The 17,634-nt window shown below is 44.3% G+C and overlaps 1 protein-coding gene across 4 annotated transcripts in view; it reads right to left on the minus strand.

Moving 5' to 3' along the window:
- LOC112234936 (potassium voltage-gated channel subfamily KQT member 5) overlaps positions 1-11,774 on the minus strand; it is a 174,015-nt gene extending 162,241 nt beyond the window's left edge. The window contains exon 1 of one of the 4 annotated variants that reach the window (XM_042303757.1): positions 10,192-11,774. In XM_042303757.1, the coding sequence (XP_042159691.1) occupies positions 10,192-10,538 (347 nt within the window). In that variant the 5' untranslated portion in view covers positions 10,539-11,774. The remainder of the gene's footprint in view (positions 1-10,191) is intronic. The other 3 variants (XM_042303772.1, XM_042303761.1, XM_042303780.1) reach the window with 3 other exon arrangements.
- Positions 11,775-17,634: the final 5,860 nt, after the last annotated feature.

The raw sequence follows: 17,634 nt of genomic DNA on the forward strand, positions 1-17,634 counted from the left end.
GAAAAGAAGGGAAGGAGGGCGAGAGATGGGTTAGTGAGGGAAACAGATGGGGGGAATTACGTTGATCAAAACGGTAAAATAAAGAAAGAATGATCAAAACAGAGAGATGATGATGACAAAGAGCTGGGTAGTGGGGTACTTTTCTCAGTCTGAGTCCCGATACTGGCCGGAAAGCACAGATATGATTGGCTGTGCCCTTGTCAGTTACACAAACATCCCATAAGCAAACTGAAAGTGAGCCTCTACGTAAAACGACAAGATACTTCCGTGATAGCAGAAATCTGGGTGCCATTAACATCAAACAACGTCACACAGCCTTCTCAGAACCTAAGGGCATGTGGGAGGAAAACGGTTGAGTATTGGTTTAGGTAAATGAGTGAGTCTTATCTGTTAGCTAAAGCAACGTACCACAATGCGCCTATGTGGAAGTGCCCTGTGTGTTTCTATGTTTTTGGCTAGGCCATCTCTAAAAACAGTTATGTGGGAACTCCCTCAGTGCAAACATAGTCCTGAAATTAGACACCTGTGTTTCGGAGGCCATTCATAGTGACTCACATAGGCATATAGGGCTATATAGAAGTAAATGCACAACTACATGCTAGAACCTGTACAACGTACAACTACATGCAGGTCGGGATGTCCGATAACATTAGGTTTCCTAAGTCTGATGATTCGTGTGAGAGTCTGACAGGTTTTCAACAAGCTAAGTTCAAGCTGAGTTCAAGCTGAGTTCTTTACAGTATTGGGACTGTAGTGGGATCTTCAACTCAGTGTTAGGTCTTACAGAGTTCTGATTATATCTGATATGATCTTATTTCATGAATCATCAAATTGGGATGATTTGTGTGTGTGTCAGACATCTAGTGAATTTAGCTAGTCCAAGGAGAGGCCTTGACCAAAGCCTGTGTGATACAGAAGCAGGCTATGCAGAAAGTCAAATATAAATGTGGTCAACAAGGGGAGCATGTCCATTTTTTTAAATATATATTTTTTAAATATGATTTAAATATAATTAGCATGTTAAAATGTTTTGTCACACAAACAGAATATTTGCCCACTTGAATGAATGGGGAGAACATTTTTGAGACACGTCTTCAGAGCACGAAGGCTCTAACATACTCCCCTTGCCTGTGCTCTTGTTGGGCCCAACAAACTCACACACACACACACACACACACTTGCACACTCCTACTGCAGATGTCAAGCAAGCAGCAACGTAATGTGCTTAAGTCTAAATGATTTAAATAACTATTTAAGTCGTTTTTGGGGTATTTGTACTTTACTTCACTATTTATATTTTTGTCAACTTTTACTTTTACTTGACTACATTCCTAAAGAAAATAATATACTTTTTACTACATACATTTTCCCTGACACCCAGAAGTACTCGTTACATTTTGAATGCTCAGCAGGACAGGGAAATGGTCCAATTCACGCACTTATCAAGAGAACATCCCTGGTCATCTCTCCTGTCTCTGATATGGCAGACTCACAAAACACACATTCTTGCTGGAGTGTGCCCCAGAATATCTGTAAATTAAAAAAACAAGAACCTGTGTGGTTTGCTGAATATAAGGAATTTGAAATGATTTATACTTTCACTTTTTGATAATGGGGCGGCAGGTAGCCCAGTGGTTAAAGTGTTGGGACAGTAACCGAAATGCTGCTAGGTCAAATCCCCAAACTGACAAGGTAAGAATGTGTCGTTCTGCCCCTGAACAAGGCAGTTAACCCACTGTTACTGGGCCGTCATTATGATGAATTTGTTCTTAACTGACTTGCCTTGTTAAATAAAAGGTTGAATTTAAAAATATATATATATATAGTTAAGTATATTTTAGCAATAACATTTACTTTTGATACTTAAGTATATTTAAAACCAAATACTTTGACTTTTACTCAAGTAGTATTTTACTGGGTGACTTTACTTTTACTTGAGTCCTTTTCTATTAAGGTATCTTAACTTTTACTCAAATAGGACAATTGTGTACATTTTCCACCACTGCAAGCAAGCTTCCTTACACCCATACACACACACACACACACACACACACACACCCACACACACACACACACACACACACACTTGCACTCCTTCCTTGCATCAACGTCCCTATTGAAGCTTCCTCTCGTCATCACCTCTGTTCTGGCCTTTCTTCAACCAGCCACCGTCTTCTCTGCCGTCAAGTGCGTCTGTCTGACGCTTCTGCTTTGTGTCAGGCGGGCTCCTTGTGACTATCAAAACCCTCTGTCCTCTTTCAAAAAGACACCTCTCTCTTAACGACATTTACACTTCTTACTGAATCACACCGCCGGACACAGTGTTTACTGGCTCTGCGTCGCTGCGTCTGAATTACTTCACCTTCGCCTGACTGAGCGGGAAGACTCACGCTTTTTTCCATTGAGTCAGAGAGCTAGCCAGTAAACACTACACATGCCTTCCAATGGGGGAAACAAGGGAGAGCTTATGGAAACTTACTGAATCTATTGACATTGCTCTGGGTTTGGTTAGTCAGTGACACAGTGTCCTGCATGCCATGTTTTAATGAACTTTAAATAAGAAGAAGAAGCGGCCATTACACTGACAACGTGCACAGCGTAGAATGTGAATAGCATTGGCGCCATCAGATCCATTGCAGTGTGCATCAGTGTAGTATGGGTGCATGATGTGTGTCTTCTTCATTGGTGTGTTGATGAATGCGGGTTTGCTCGAGGCGGGAGAAACCGGAAAAGGACAACATGGCAGTGGAGTAGGCTGATTCCAGGAAGAAGAAGATGATGTGGTATTTCAATGCGTCAGACATAGTGACAGATGAATTGCTTACAGCAGCTCAAGGTTATGTCTACTTGATCTCAGTTTCATAAAAACGCTTCATTTTTAGAGATTCTGCACGAGGAAATGACTTACTTCCTGTACAACTCAATCATAGAAAGTGATTGCAAGATATACAGTCTTGCATAACACCTTGGGGTGTGATGCACAGAAGGCTTACTGTCAGTGTTATGCCATTCATCCAACATCCACCACAGACTCTGCAACCCTCCACCCTGGCCATGCCCGGGAACAAACACCCTAGAATGTACTGGGTTCGGAACAGTGTTCCGTTGTCCGAGAGCACGGAGTTTTGGATCACCGTTCCATGCTTCACTCCCTCCCTCGCGGGTTGGGCTGCGTCACAAATGGCAGAGCCCTATCAAAAGTAGTGCACTATATAGGGGGAAAAGGTGACATTTGGGACGTACCCCTTGGCGTTTTAAATCAGGTGTACAGTACATGACTTTCAAAAATCCTAACATCACATTAAACGTCTTTCCTGTAGTTTTTTCTTCCGTCTTGCCAACGTAGTGGTGCGCACACTAAACGATGTGGCACAGACGGAGGTCACACACTAAACGATGTGGCACAGACGGAGGTCACACACTAAACGATGTGGCACAGACGGAGGTCACACACTAAACGATGTGGCACAGACGGAGGTCACACACTAAACGATGTGGCACAGACGGAGGTCACACACTAAACGATGTGGCACAGACGGAGGTCACACACTAAACGATGTGGCACAGACGGAGGTCACACACTAAACGATGTGGCACAGACGGAGGTCACACATTAAACGATGTGGCACAGACGGAGGTCACACATTAAACGATGTGGCACAGACGGAGTTCACACATTAAACGATGTGGCACAGACGGAGATGTGGCACAGACGGAGGTCACACACTAAACGATGTGGCACAGACGGAGGTCACACACTAAACGATGTGGCACAGACGGAGGTCGCACACTAAACGATGTGGCACAGACGGAGGTCACACACTAAACGATGTGGCACAGACGGAGGTCGCACACTAAACGATGTGGCACAGACGGAGGTCACACACTAAACGATGTGGCACAGACGGAGGTCACACACTAAACGATGTGGCACAGACGGAGGTCGCACACTAAACGATGTGGCACAGACGGAGGTCGCACACTAAACGATGTGGCACAGACGGAGGTCGCACACTAAACGATGTGGCACAGACGGAGGTCGCACACTAAACGATGTGGCACAGACGGAGGTCGCACACTAAACGATGTGGCACAGACGGAGGTCGCACACTAAACGATGTGGCACAGACGGAGGTCGCACACTAAACGATGTGGCACAGACGGAGGTCACACACTAGAAGATTCCTCACTTGGTCGTGATGATTCTCGATGCCACGCTGTCTCGCCGAAACAACGATGCGACGATGTGATTAGATTTAACGTAACTGCGACGAGCTGTGGCTCAAAGCAGCCTCATAAACGTTTTCGGGCAGACGTTCACGCTTGCCATACAGAGTTGAAATATCTAGCCAATACATTTGGAATTGAATAACACTGGTAGTGAACTTCAGAGCTGTAACGATTTGATACTTTGGCTTTGGTTAAAGGCAAGTACAAACGCATACTAGTAGTAGACATCGCTCCTGCTGGAGAGTCCACACATTCTGGGTGATGTGATGCAACGTCATCATCTCACTGGCTTCTTCTCTGGCGAGCTCTCATTGGCTACTGCTGGTCACCGTTCTCAAAACTTGTCGTTACATATCTCACACTACAAGAGCCTTGCAGACTTTGGGTCGATAAAATAAAACCTGTTTGAAAATATCGAGACGTCTGGGACCGCTCAAAGACGAGATCGGTAGCCCTCATATTGCGTCTCTGATCTGCTAACTTTAAACCAGCATCGGTGACAGCCGCGCACCAACGACATGAGGATTTTGTCTCCGTGCTCTAAAACTTGTCTGGAACAGGTAAATCGGGGCCAAAACCATGTAGTGTACACCCGGCTTTAGCCACCCCGCATGCCAGCGCAGGAACCCGATGAGCCGGAAGGTTCCATGTGCGTATCCATTTCCCCAAGCTTTCCTGCCCCTGACATACTTGCAGGGATAGGATCTCGTTAATCCAAAGGTAAGATGAATGGCGGCACTGTGTGTCTGAGTGTTGGGGGGGGACCAGAGGGGGTAGGCAGAAGGGAAACGAGTCCCCGGCGGACAGTGATGCAGTCAGCTAGGCACAAAGACTGGCTCAGCCCTCAGTCCTGCTCTCCCTCTCACAAATGGGCAAATGAAATGGATAAATACATACAGTGCATATCCTGCTTGGGCTCCGTATGCAATCTTATATCATCATGAAGTATTTGAGACCGAGATCTTAATCTTCTATGATCTTAAACCTTGTATAAAAATGGAAGAATTTAGTATTTGAAATTGTGATCTTCATCTTGACACGTGTAGCGGTCGTGTCGTATTAGGGTTCCACCCACTCTTGTTCATGCGATATGGATGTATTTGCATATAAATGGCAAGGTATGCGTGCTAGGTCAAAGGTCATAGAGGTAGAGCATGTCAATATGGAGGGTGTAGATCTGGATACTACTAGATTGAAACCTTCACTAAAGTGCACTTCAGTCTTCTGTGTCTGTCCTTTCTGTCTTGGCAAGGAAAAGGTGAAGGACCCAGGTGGATGAGTGCTTGTCAATAGCGTCTGAAAGCATGGCCAGGGACAAAGGGGGAACTTCTGTGAGTTATCAAAACGCTCACTGAAATAACCTTGGTTAAAATGCATTACGCGACATTGGAATTGAACTAAACACAAAAACAACACGTTATGTTGGACTCAATCATCAGACGAATCCAATTAGGTTCAGGGCCGTGTTGTCTTGGTTTTTAGACATACTGTAGTAAAATAATGGGATTGAGGGATTGGGGATTTTTTTTGTAACCAATTTTTATTGTTGGGGACTAATGACTTCTTTACATGTCTGAACAAAATAAATGGCAGAGGGATTTTGGGCAAATCCAATGACAAATGACCAATTATTATGACTTTCTCCCAAGGAATATTAGTGAAACGTAGAAAGTGCTATGCGAAAACATGTGTATCTCAGTAAATCCCCTCTGACATCCACTTCATTCATACCCAGAGTATTCTAAAGTTGTTAGTTAAAGGAAAGGTCATCCCTAGGACGCAGATGAGGAACCAACACAACACACACAGACACCCAGGGCCCCAGGTATGTGAGTGATGTAAGTAGAGCTTCAGAAGAGTCACGGGAGCTTTTCCAGGTGGGATGGACTGGTTAAAGTCCCCTCTTCAATAACAACACAAATAGACAGTCGTTCTTACATAAAGCCTTATTTTTTTAAACTAAACAAACTATATGAAAGGCATGTCATATATCCTGATTCATTTATCATAGTATTGACATTGCTAATGACCCGATGACATTTGCGATCACGTGTGTGACAAGGAAATCGGATTGCCTTCAGCTGTCTGCCTTGTTAAACAACTGTGATTTGAAAGGCCTCAAGCTGAAAAAGATGATCAAGCTTATGTACAGTATAGTGCAGACATAGCATCTATAATAAATCCCCAACATTTTGTTCCATTGGATTTCTAAAAGCTTATAACAACAGTGAATAAGCCAGTCAACTACATATTAAGGCTGTCTATTGCCCCTTCACACCAATTGCTACAGATGACTCGGCAAGCATGAAGGCAATCGCAGTGTAATGCAGTAATGGTGTAACCACCCCATCCCTTAGTCACCTGAGTTTGATTTATTGGAGACAGCTAGTCTTACTGGGGTGTAGCACATAACGAAGAAGAGATTACTGACAAAATACTTTACAATTTACATACGTTTAAAAACATTAACATGTAGTGTGTGTGTGTGTGTATCTATCATTTACACATAAACACAGCAAAAAAAGAAATGTCCTCTCACTGTCAACTGCGTTTATTTTCAGCAAACTTAACATGTGTAAATATTTGTATGAACATAACAAGATTCAACAACTGAGACACAAACTGAACAAGTTCCACAGACATGTGACTAACAGACATTGAATAATGTGTCCCTGAACAAAGGGGGGGGGGGTCAAAATCAAAAGTAACAGTTTCTGGTGTGGCCACCAGCTGCATTAATTACTGCAGTGCATCTCCTCATGGACTGCACCAGATTTGCGAGTTATTGATGTGAGAAGTTACCCGACACTTCCACCAAGGCACCTGCAGGTTCCTGGACATTTCTGGGGGGAATGGCCCTCACACTCCGATCCAACAGGTCCCAGACATGCTCAATGGGATTGAGATCCGGGCTCTTCGCTGGCCAAGGCAGAAAACTGACATTCCTGTCTTGCAGGAAATCACGCACAGAACGAGCAATATGGCTGGTGGCATTGTCATGATGGAGGGTCATGTCAGAATGAGCCTGCAGGAAGGGTACCACATGAGGGAGGAGGATGCCTTCCCTGTAACGCACAGCGTTGAGATTGCCTGTAATGACAACAAGCTCAATCCGATGATTCTATGACACACCGCCCCAGACCATGACAGACCCTCCAGCTCCAAATAAATCCCGCTCCAGAGTACAGGCCTCGGTGTAACGCTCATTCCTTCGACGATAAACGCGAATCGCGACTCGTCAGTGAAGAGCACTTTTGCCAGTCCTATCTGGTCCAGCGATGGTGGGTTTGTGCCCAAAAGCGACGTTGTTGCCGGTGATGTCTGGTGAGGACCTGCTTTACAACAGGCCTACAAGCCCTCAGTCCAGCCTCTCTCAGCCTATTGCGGACAGTCTGAGCACTGATGGAAGGATTGTGCGTTCCTGGTTTAACTCGGGCAGTTGTTGTTGCCATCCTGTACCTGTCCCGCAGGTGTGATGTTAGGATGTACCGATCCTGGGAAGGTGTTGTTACACGTGGTCTGCCACTGCGAGGACAATCAGCTGTCAGTCCTGTCACCCTGTAGCGCTGTCATAGGCATCTCACAGTACGGACATTGCAATTTATTGCCCTGGCCACATCTGCAGTCCTCATGTCTCCTTGCAGCATGCCTAAGGCACATTCACGCAGATGAGCAGGGACCCTGGGCATCTTTCTTTTGGTGTTTGTCTGAGTCAGTAGAAAGGCCTCTTTAGTGTCCTAAGTTTTCATAACTGTGACCTTAATTGCCTACCGTCTGTAAGCTGTTAGTATCTTAATGACCGTTCCACGGGTGCACGTTCATTAATTGTTTATGGTTCATTGAAGCATGGGAAACAGTGTTTAAACCCTTTACAATGAAGATCTGTGAAGTTATTTGGATTTTTACTCATTTTCTTTGAAAGACAGGGTCCTGAAAAAGGAATGTCTCTCTTTTTTGCTGAGTTTACATGAACAACTAGGAGACGTGCAATGGACACACTCTCTTCAGGGGATCATAAAAAAGGACACCCCCTTCCAGAGATGATGACCCCAGACACGATGACATCACAGAGCAATAATACAGTGATGCTTTGTGGGTAGTAAGAATATTGTTCTCATTTCTTACATTGCAGTGGGTAGGGAAATAATGGTCTAATAATGTATATATACTGTACTGTATCAGAAACACAATACACATAGGCCTACTGGTCTTCTGCATGGTTCAACGGCACAATGATGAGGCATGCTTGGAAGAACATGATCAGCAGCCTGTCAATGCAAGAGAGTGACAAGGAACTTTGACCCCACAATTGATCTGCAGAAACCCCCAACACACAAACACAAACTAGCTAAATCTTCACCTATGACCCCAGAATGTTGATTCTCAAAACACGCTCAGAACCCTGCACTCATCCACACACACTTCCTTCCTCCAGCCAGGCTCAGAGAGACAGCCCGTGATAACAGCATTGTCACACGCCGGGAAATCAAATGCAGCTGGTCGCCTGGTCAACAAACGGAGGCCATCTGACGGAGACCAGATGGACAGAGACACCGAGGCGCGGTGAAGATTGACACTTTTTTGTATCTGGTCTGGAGGCCCTCAGGGCCAAACAGAAGTCTCATATAAAGTACTCGTACGAAGTGATGTAGGCCTATAGAAGCAGATCTCATGTACAGTAAAGTACTTGCTTAATATCAACACTGTAAGGGCCCAGCAGAATAACCCATACACACCTATATGAAGAACTCGCATAGAAGTGGAACACAGAACTCGTATAAGGTGTGCTCATATGAATGTAGATCAAGCTCATTCTCATCACTGTAGCCTACTCAGCATTGTAGTCTGTTACAAAAGAAGTTTGTTCCGTGATCATGCACTGATGTCGTATCTTAATTTGATCATCCTGTTGTTGCAGGAATTTTCTTGCACAGCAGGAGATGCAAACTTGTAGTGTATTCAAGGTATAAAAAGGCTTCTAAAATGTGTGTAATGTCCTTTGGGTGGTGGACCATTATTGACACACGTGGCAAAACTGGAAGCGTTGCAGTTCTTGACACACTCAAGCCAGTGCGCCTGGCACCTACTACCATACCCAATTCAAAGACACTTAAATATGTTGTCTTGCCCATTCGACCTCTGAAATGCACACGCACACAATCCATGTCTCAATTGTCTCAAGGCTTAAAAATCTCTTCATCTACACTGAATGAAATAGTAGATTTAAGAAGTGACATCAATAAGGGATCATAGCTTTCATCTGGATTCACCTGGTCAGTCTATTTCATGGAAAGGGCAGGTGTTCCTAATGTTTTGCACAGTCAGTGTAAATATCCACATAATAACGGACATTTCCTGTTGCTGCAGGATTCTTGTCCTGCTGTGAGAAATTGAGTCAAATTTAGACACTGCATCTGTACCGCTCATTGTGTCCAATGTTTACTTCCCAAACGCTCTTGAATAATTTGCACAATTCAACAGTGGGAGTCAGTGTGAGGGGGTTTTGAAATTCAGAATTAGCTGTCTTCTGAGTAGTCTTGGTAGGCTTTACACCACATCAACTTAATTGACCAGGGGTTGGAGATGGGTAGGATCTAGCACACGTAAAACAGCAGCATATGATTGTCTGCTATAAGTGTTCAGTTTATCTGCCATTTTTTTGATGAGATATGGTAAAAATGCAAAATAAAAGAGAATGACTGCATTTTGGAAAGTCCAAAACCTATTGAAATTCTAATGTCAGATCATCATCAGATATCATGGCCCCATTCTTATTCAAATTAGATGAATTTCCAAAAAAATGTGTCCAGACATGTATCGTGGTAGAAGTCTACAGGAGCATCTTTCGAGGTGGGCGCAACAGGTGGGAGTCGGTGTGAGCTCCTGACCGATGGCGGAATAAAACAACTGCACAAGAAGACTTCATACCATGCAGATAGATGTATGAAATGTTTCACTTACACAAACGCATGGTAGATGAACGCCCATGCTCGTGGTCTCTCCAGCACGTTGTACAGTAAATTCTGCAGCCTTCGGTAACGGACGTTTCTCCGGCCGCTCTGAGCGCTGTATATGAGCGGCTTTCCCAGCAGGCTGAGCCGGGCTCCCTTGTTTCCCCTCAGGCTCTCCGAACCCCCGGCACCTGTAGCACTGGAGGCCGACAGCAAACCGTCCCCGGCACTGGCGTTGTTCATCATCCTTCGGCCGGACTCCACATCCTTCAAGTCATAGCCCTCGGCGCGGTGGCCCGGAGAAGTTTTCATCCAGAGCCCCGTGCCGCCTTCATCTCCGCTGTGGTTGCGGGGCATGGCATCACCAGGGCGGGCATGAAGTGCTGATGTGCAAAGGTCCTCTGGGGCATGCGTGGCTGTCTTGGAGGTGTAGATGTGGAGCTCTCTGAATGAACAGCAAATTAAATATTCCAGCTCCTTGGAGTTAGATATGAAACCATAACCAAGGCACGCTGTTTAACCCGTCTGTTTTTTGTCCGCCCTCTTTCGCCCTGTCAACCATCAGCACTCCGCATGCAGTGTCGGGTTTTCCACAGCTGTGTGTCGCCTGCGCGTAAACGAAATGCACTAAGCCCGCAATTCTTCAGTGGGAGCGTCTTGAGGTCCAGTTCCAACAACTGTTCACCACTATCCCAGGTAGTTTAAAGGGGAGTTGTAAGTCAGCACGAAACGGGTGAACGCACTCGGCTCGTAAGGTTTGCATAAACACACAGGAAGTGAATTGCTCCGGTGAAAGGCGACTTTCTCACCAGTGGGATGAGCTCAGCCTGTTGCTTCCAATATAAATGTCCGCGGCGGAAGCGCACGATGATGGCTGGGGCCAGCGGATAAGGCGCATTAAATGCTAAAGAGAACGCACCACACGAATTGTTTCCAATTGAAGCATATGTCAACGTATTGATGACAATTCCGTATCTTCAGATATTTTTGAGTCAGCCTATCCTCGTTCCCCGTGCTTGGAAACTGGTAGTATAAGCTCAGCTAGCTTCGGAGTCCTTAGTGATTGAGAGGTGTTTCATTGTCAATTGAGCGCTTGAAACACAAGTCGCACTGAAAACCACGATTTTATTCAGGTGGCACTCAATTTCCCTTTAGGCAAAAACGATGCCAATAACTAAAGTGAAAAATTCCGAGACTCAGTTGAATGCTCTATTAAGTATTAAGTAGGCCTAGTCTATAGCTTAATGAATTTTCCATTCAGAAGTGAAAATATATTCCATTCGATGGAAAAAATAAACCGCAAACGGTATGACATCTGTATAAAATATCCAGACTACAGTAGCCTACACAGATGAAAAAGTCGTTCTGAATTCCACCCGCCGGCGCGCCATCCAAAACGACATTAGACTGTAGCAAAAATCATCCTTATGATCGTCTGGGATTTATTAATAATTATCTGAAGAATTCCCACTTACTAATATCCCCTCTTCTCCCCTTCTCTTAGTTCTCTGTCAGCAGCTACTAACACCAGGACCACGTGACATGGCCCGAAATAAAATACCGACACGCGGTGCAGTATAATAACCCGCACATTGGATAAGTTGTTATATCTTATACATCACCCAATTACTAAAATGATAGAAGTGGTTGATCTTCAAACAGAAATAGTTAACAAATTAATGGGGGATGGAGAACTTGGTTAGTTCATTTTGTTCGACCAAAAACAGACAGATCCATTGTTCATTCTTACTGAATGGCCGATTCTGCAAGATGTTGTTTTGCTGTAAAACTGTTGCCTGTAGAGGAAGTTGTGGCGAGTGGCTTATTATTTTCTTATTCAGTGAACACACATTTCCTCTTGTCTATACCGCAAGCGCTGTAGAAAAGCAGTCACTGTAGTATTCAATACTGCAATAGCACTTCTTAGAACAAAAAAATATGCTTGTCTGTTGCCTGCTCTCTGATCTGTTTGTGCTCTTGCCAACACTCAATTGCTCATTGACAGGCCTAACACATGATAGCACATTAAGACTGGGTGGCAAGTAGCCTAGCAGTTGGGCCAGTAACAGAAAGGTTGCTGGTTTGAATCCCTGAGCTGACGAGGCAAGGCGCCCTAATTGCACGCTAATCGCTCTTTTAAGTCTCTCTGGATAACAGCGTCTGTAAAAATGTAGGTTACTATAGGGCTTATTCAATATGTTTCATCATCATGTAGGTCGTTTTTGGACATACTGTATATAAGTGCTGACCATGCAGGGACAACACTCGTTTTGATGGCAGAAAGATCATTAAATGACATAAAGGAGAGAGGGGACAATGGAGGATATTCTCTGGATGGCATCAGGCTCTGTCGTAGCATGAGAGCCTGTAAGCGATAGCACCCTGTCAAGGAGTGTGTGTGTGTGTGTGTGTCTGTGTGACCCAACTACATAGCTCTGGCCCTTAGACAGGTCTGCACACACGGGATCTCTCTACTAGAGGTTAGTGCCTCTGTCCTTCCAATCCACCCTCTCCAGAATTGCATACAGTATATCAGGTGCGGACCGGGACTAGAACTCAGCCCTGACATTTCTAACACACCGGCCCATCGATTCCCTTGAGGCTCCCATTATTAGCCAGATAATGATCATTTTGTGCAAAATGCCCAAGTTAGACAGGCCCACTGGGCTACAAATTGACCAGCCCATCTGGCATTTGCCCGAAATTCCAGAAGGCCAATCCGTCCCTGCAGTTTATGAAGGGCAAACAGAGATAAACTCCGTCAGTACACTGATGATCCTCTGACATAAGTACACCATCTGCTGGTGAATAATGGTTAGTTACTCAGTAGGTAATTATATTGCACCGTCTCGGAAACCATCTTTGTCCCCCACGAAGAATTTGGGGAGGGGACTGTGGATCTGTCTCCGTCCGTTTGTTAAAACGTTCATACATTAGTCACATGCGGTATCTCAGACAGCACTGGGCCGATTTTGACGAAACTTGGGTGAATGATGCGTCTTGCCATAAAGATCCGGCCTTGTTTTGACGGCCTTGTTTTGAGGTGACATTAATTTACTGTAACTGTTTTCTGGTTGTTTGTTTGACTATATTCTTGAAAAACACAATTCAGACACTATGCATCAGTTATGACACAGTAGGATGGTGTTTCAATTATGCACGGGAAGTGGATTGTGTAATTTAAACTAAACTAAACAATAGAATCAATGCATTTTTTCTTGGGAAATTATTTCAACTGAAACTCAGTAAATCTACAGTTATCGTTGCAACTGGGATATGGGGTGCACCAGTTTCCTGTGCCAAGCCCAATTTCCTGTGCCTTCTGAGGGCCTCTTACTCCTAAGAATGTGTCAGTAAATGGTTCTTAAAGCTGTATATATCCCAGTACTGTACATGCAGTGAAAACTCAGCATATCTCAACAATTCAAAACCCTCAAAGCAGAGTGCACACAGATCTTCCATCAGATAACCCAAACCTGAATCTTAACATTCTCCATTTAGAGGGATTCTAAATATCAGACCCTGCATGAGTGGTTAGAGGGACTCACTCCTCGGAACACGTAATCCAACGGGAGGATGCTTGATGCAGAATGTAGGCTAGCTGGGCTGTTCCCAAACTATTTCCCCCTCAATGCACAGAACAAAAGAGGAGGTCAACATAAAGAGAACAAACATTATGAAAATAATGAACGTGATTACTTTTCCGTTTTTCTCTGTGCGTTCTATTACTTAATGAACCATGAAGATCATCATCATTTGGCCCTTAATGGAAGAGGTCACTTCCTGGAAGCTGGAAGACAAGTATCTTGGCTTTATTATATTGTATGATCTCTGGTCCTCACACACACACACACACACACATGCACGCACGCATGCACGAACACACACACACACACACACACACACACAGGTCGTGAGCTCTGATCCAGTGACAAGGGGCAGGGGCTAGATTGCCTGCAGATGTTGTTTCGGGGGGCCCTCTGCTTTCTTAACGAGAGGATGTGGAACAGAAATCTCCGGGGACTTTGTTGCCATGTGTCCTATAAGAGGTCAAACGAGAGGGCATTTTGGTACAACTTCCCCTTTCAGTGAGGGAAACCAACGTAGTCAGGGATGAAGGAATAATTTGAAGGAACTGTTTTACAGAGTCAAAGCTGTCCTGCAGAGTTTTCTTTGCAAAGTTGAAAACCTTCGTAGACTTGTTTGCGCAATTATTTTCCTTACTCCACTTCTCCCAAAAAAGACTTTTGTTACACTTTTTAGGTAAAAAGATGTGGTCAGAGAAAGTAAATGTACTTTTCATATTCTGAGGCAACTCTCACACACCAAAGAGAACAGTTCGAAAGGGGGACACCCTTCCTTGTAATGGTACAAATGATTCAGGACCGACTGATTCGGTGGGGACTGGCAGAACTAGAGCGCGCCTTGTGCCTTTTTTTATTCCTTAAAACATTGACTTATGGTGTTGCCATGATAGTACAAAAATAAAATGTAATTTATCGGTGTAGTAGGTACTTGGTATGGAGAAGGGGGAAGACACGCTATCCCCCTTAGGAAAGGAGTAGTGTAGCAATCTTAAGCCAACACCTAGCGAGCTCGTTAAGAGGGTCAGACCTCTTGCTTAAATGGTTAAGGCGTGGGCTTGATAGTCGCTAGACCTGGGTTTGAGTTCCGGTCAGGGCTACCCCCCGAATTTGCTACAACATAGCACCATGGTTGCTTTCCATGACACTGGCCCTAATTGACCCATTTTTTTTCTCTAGCTTGAACAAAGTGAGGTGTACAGTCACTGATCTACAAAACATATTCCCTGCCACGTAATAAGCTTTGTGCAATTAAGATTCGTAGAGCTATGCCCCCCTGGCTTTGCGACCCCCCCCCCCTCCCATTTCCTAGGATTTTCTACCTTCAGCAACGCTAGTGGATAAAATCAAATATTAAACTTGTCCTAATGATGACATCTGTGAGACGACACAGAGTCACTCAAAATATGAATGGGAAGTGAGTCACAAATGAGGCATAATTTGACTGACATTATTTGGACATGGTAATTTGCAATTCTAGCTTTTGCGAATTCCTTACATGTTTGTCTTTGTAATGCTTAATTTGTCACAATTTGGAGTCTCCAATACGTTAGTCCTGGATTTGGTCTCATGTCTTTCTACTTTCATGTGTACGATTCAAATGTTGGCCTGTTTTTTAAAGCTACACTGATACTATGCTTGTTCTTTTCTCTCTCTCTCTCTCTCTCTCTCTCTCTCTCTCTCTCTCTCTCTCTCTCTCTCTCCCTTCTCTCTCTCTCTCTCTCTCTCTCTCTCTCTCTCTCTCTCCTTCTCTCTCTCTCTCCCTCTCTCTCTCTCTCTCTCTCTCTCCCCCTCTCTCTCTCTCTCTCTCCCCTCTCTCTCTCTCTCTCTCTCTCTCTCTCTCTCTCATTCTCTCTCTCTCGTTCTCTCTCTCTCTCTCTCTCTCTCTCTCTCGTTTCTCTCTCTCCTCTCCTCCCCCCTCTCTCTCCCTGGGAGTTCTGTGAAGCTGCTTTGCTAAGATGCCTATCTGAGGAGAATGACAGAGGGCATGGCGGGGTTGAGTCTGTGGGACCAGAGAAAATATTAGTTTTCCCACAAGCAAGCAAGCAAAAAGACGCATAGCAACAGATACAACTTATTTTAGAGAGCATTTTCATTTTGACATAATGTACCAAGGTAATTGTGGGTTAAGAGCAATCTAGGCTGGTAAAATACACTTTTATGTAATCTAGGTTGGAAAATACACTTTGAATATGTATTGGAAGCATGTTCCCGCGGTCGCTGAGACTGCATACAGTGCCGGCGGAAAGTTTTCAGACCCCTTGACTTTTTCCAAATTTTGTTACGTTACATCCTTATTCTAAAATGGATTTAATACAAAAAATCTGTAGCAATCCTCACACAAATTTAGCAAATTTATAACAAATAAAAAACGGAAAATCCTTGCTTGCATAAGTATTCAGAAATTTGCTATGAGACTCGAAATTGACCTCAGGTGCATCCTGTTTCCATTTATCATCCTTGAGATGTTTCTACAACTTGATTGGAGTCCACCTGTGGTAAATCCAATAGATTGGACATGATTTGGAAAGGCACACACCTGTCTATATAAGGTCCCAGAGTTGACAGTGTATGTCAGAGCAAAAACCAAGCCATGAGGTCAAAGGAATTGTCTGTAGAGCTCAGTGACAGGATTGTGTGGAGGTACAGATCTGGGGAAGGATACCAGCAAATTTCTGCAGCATTGAAGGTCCCCAAGAACACAGTGGCCTCCATCATTCTTAAATGGAAGAAGTTTAGAATCACCAAGACTCTTCCAAGAGCTGGCCGCCCAGCCAAACTGAGCAATTGGGGGAGAAGGGTCAGGGAGGTGACCGATGGTCACTCTGACAGAGCTCTAGAGTTCCTCTGTGGAGATTAGAGAAACTTCCAGAAGGACAACCATCTCTGCAGCACTCCACCAATCAGGCCTTTATGGTACGGTGGCCAGATGGATGACACTCCTCAGTAAAAGGCACATGACAGCCCACTTGGAGTTTGCCAAAAGGCAAATAAAGACTCTCAGACCATGAGAAACAAGATTCTCTGGTCTGATGAAACCAAGATAAAACTCTTTGGCCTCAATGTCAAGCATCACGTCTGGAGGAAACCTGGCACCATCCCTACGGTGAAGCATGGTGTTGACAGCATCATGCTGTGGGGATGTTTTTCAGCGGCAGGGACTGGGAGACTAGTCAGGATCGAGGCAAAGATCAATGGAACAAAGTACAGAGAGATCCTTGGTGAAAACCCATTCAAACTTCTTTGGAGAGACCTGAAAATAGCTCTGCAGCAACACTCCTCATCCAACCTGACAGAGCTTGAGAGGATCTGCAGAGAAGAATGGGAGAAACTCCCCAAATACAGGTGTGCCAAACTTGTAGCGTCACACGCAAAAAGACTCGAGGCTGTTATCGCTGCCAAAGATGCTCCAACAAAGTACTGAGTAAAGGGTCTGAATACTTATGTAAATGGTTTTTATGTAAATGGGCCTTATGTAAATGGGTCTTATGTAAATGGGTCTTATGTAAATGTGATATTTCATTATTACATTTTTTGTTGTTGAAATGATCAACAATTTCTTAAAACCTGTTTTTGCTTTGTCATTATGTGTTATTGTGTGTAGATTGATCAGGAAAAAATATATTGAATCAATTTTAGAATAAGGCTGTAGCCTAAAAAAAAGTCAAGGGGTCTGAATACTTTCTGAAGGCACTGTATGTCGGCTCAATCGGAAATTACCTTTACATATTTACATGGATCTTCCGCGACACCTCCGCAATACTGATTGAATCCAGCCCTTACTGTTTGCTTTAGCCTGCCTGGATTGTCAGATGGGCGGGGTTTTGCAATTTTGTGAATTGGTTCCATTCTATCAGACAAGCACAGTC

The sequence above is a fragment of the Oncorhynchus tshawytscha genome, linkage group LG02 (genome assembly GCF_018296145.1).
Source record: "Oncorhynchus tshawytscha isolate Ot180627B linkage group LG02, Otsh_v2.0, whole genome shotgun sequence".
Lineage (NCBI taxonomy): Eukaryota > Metazoa > Chordata > Actinopteri > Salmoniformes > Salmonidae > Oncorhynchus > Oncorhynchus tshawytscha.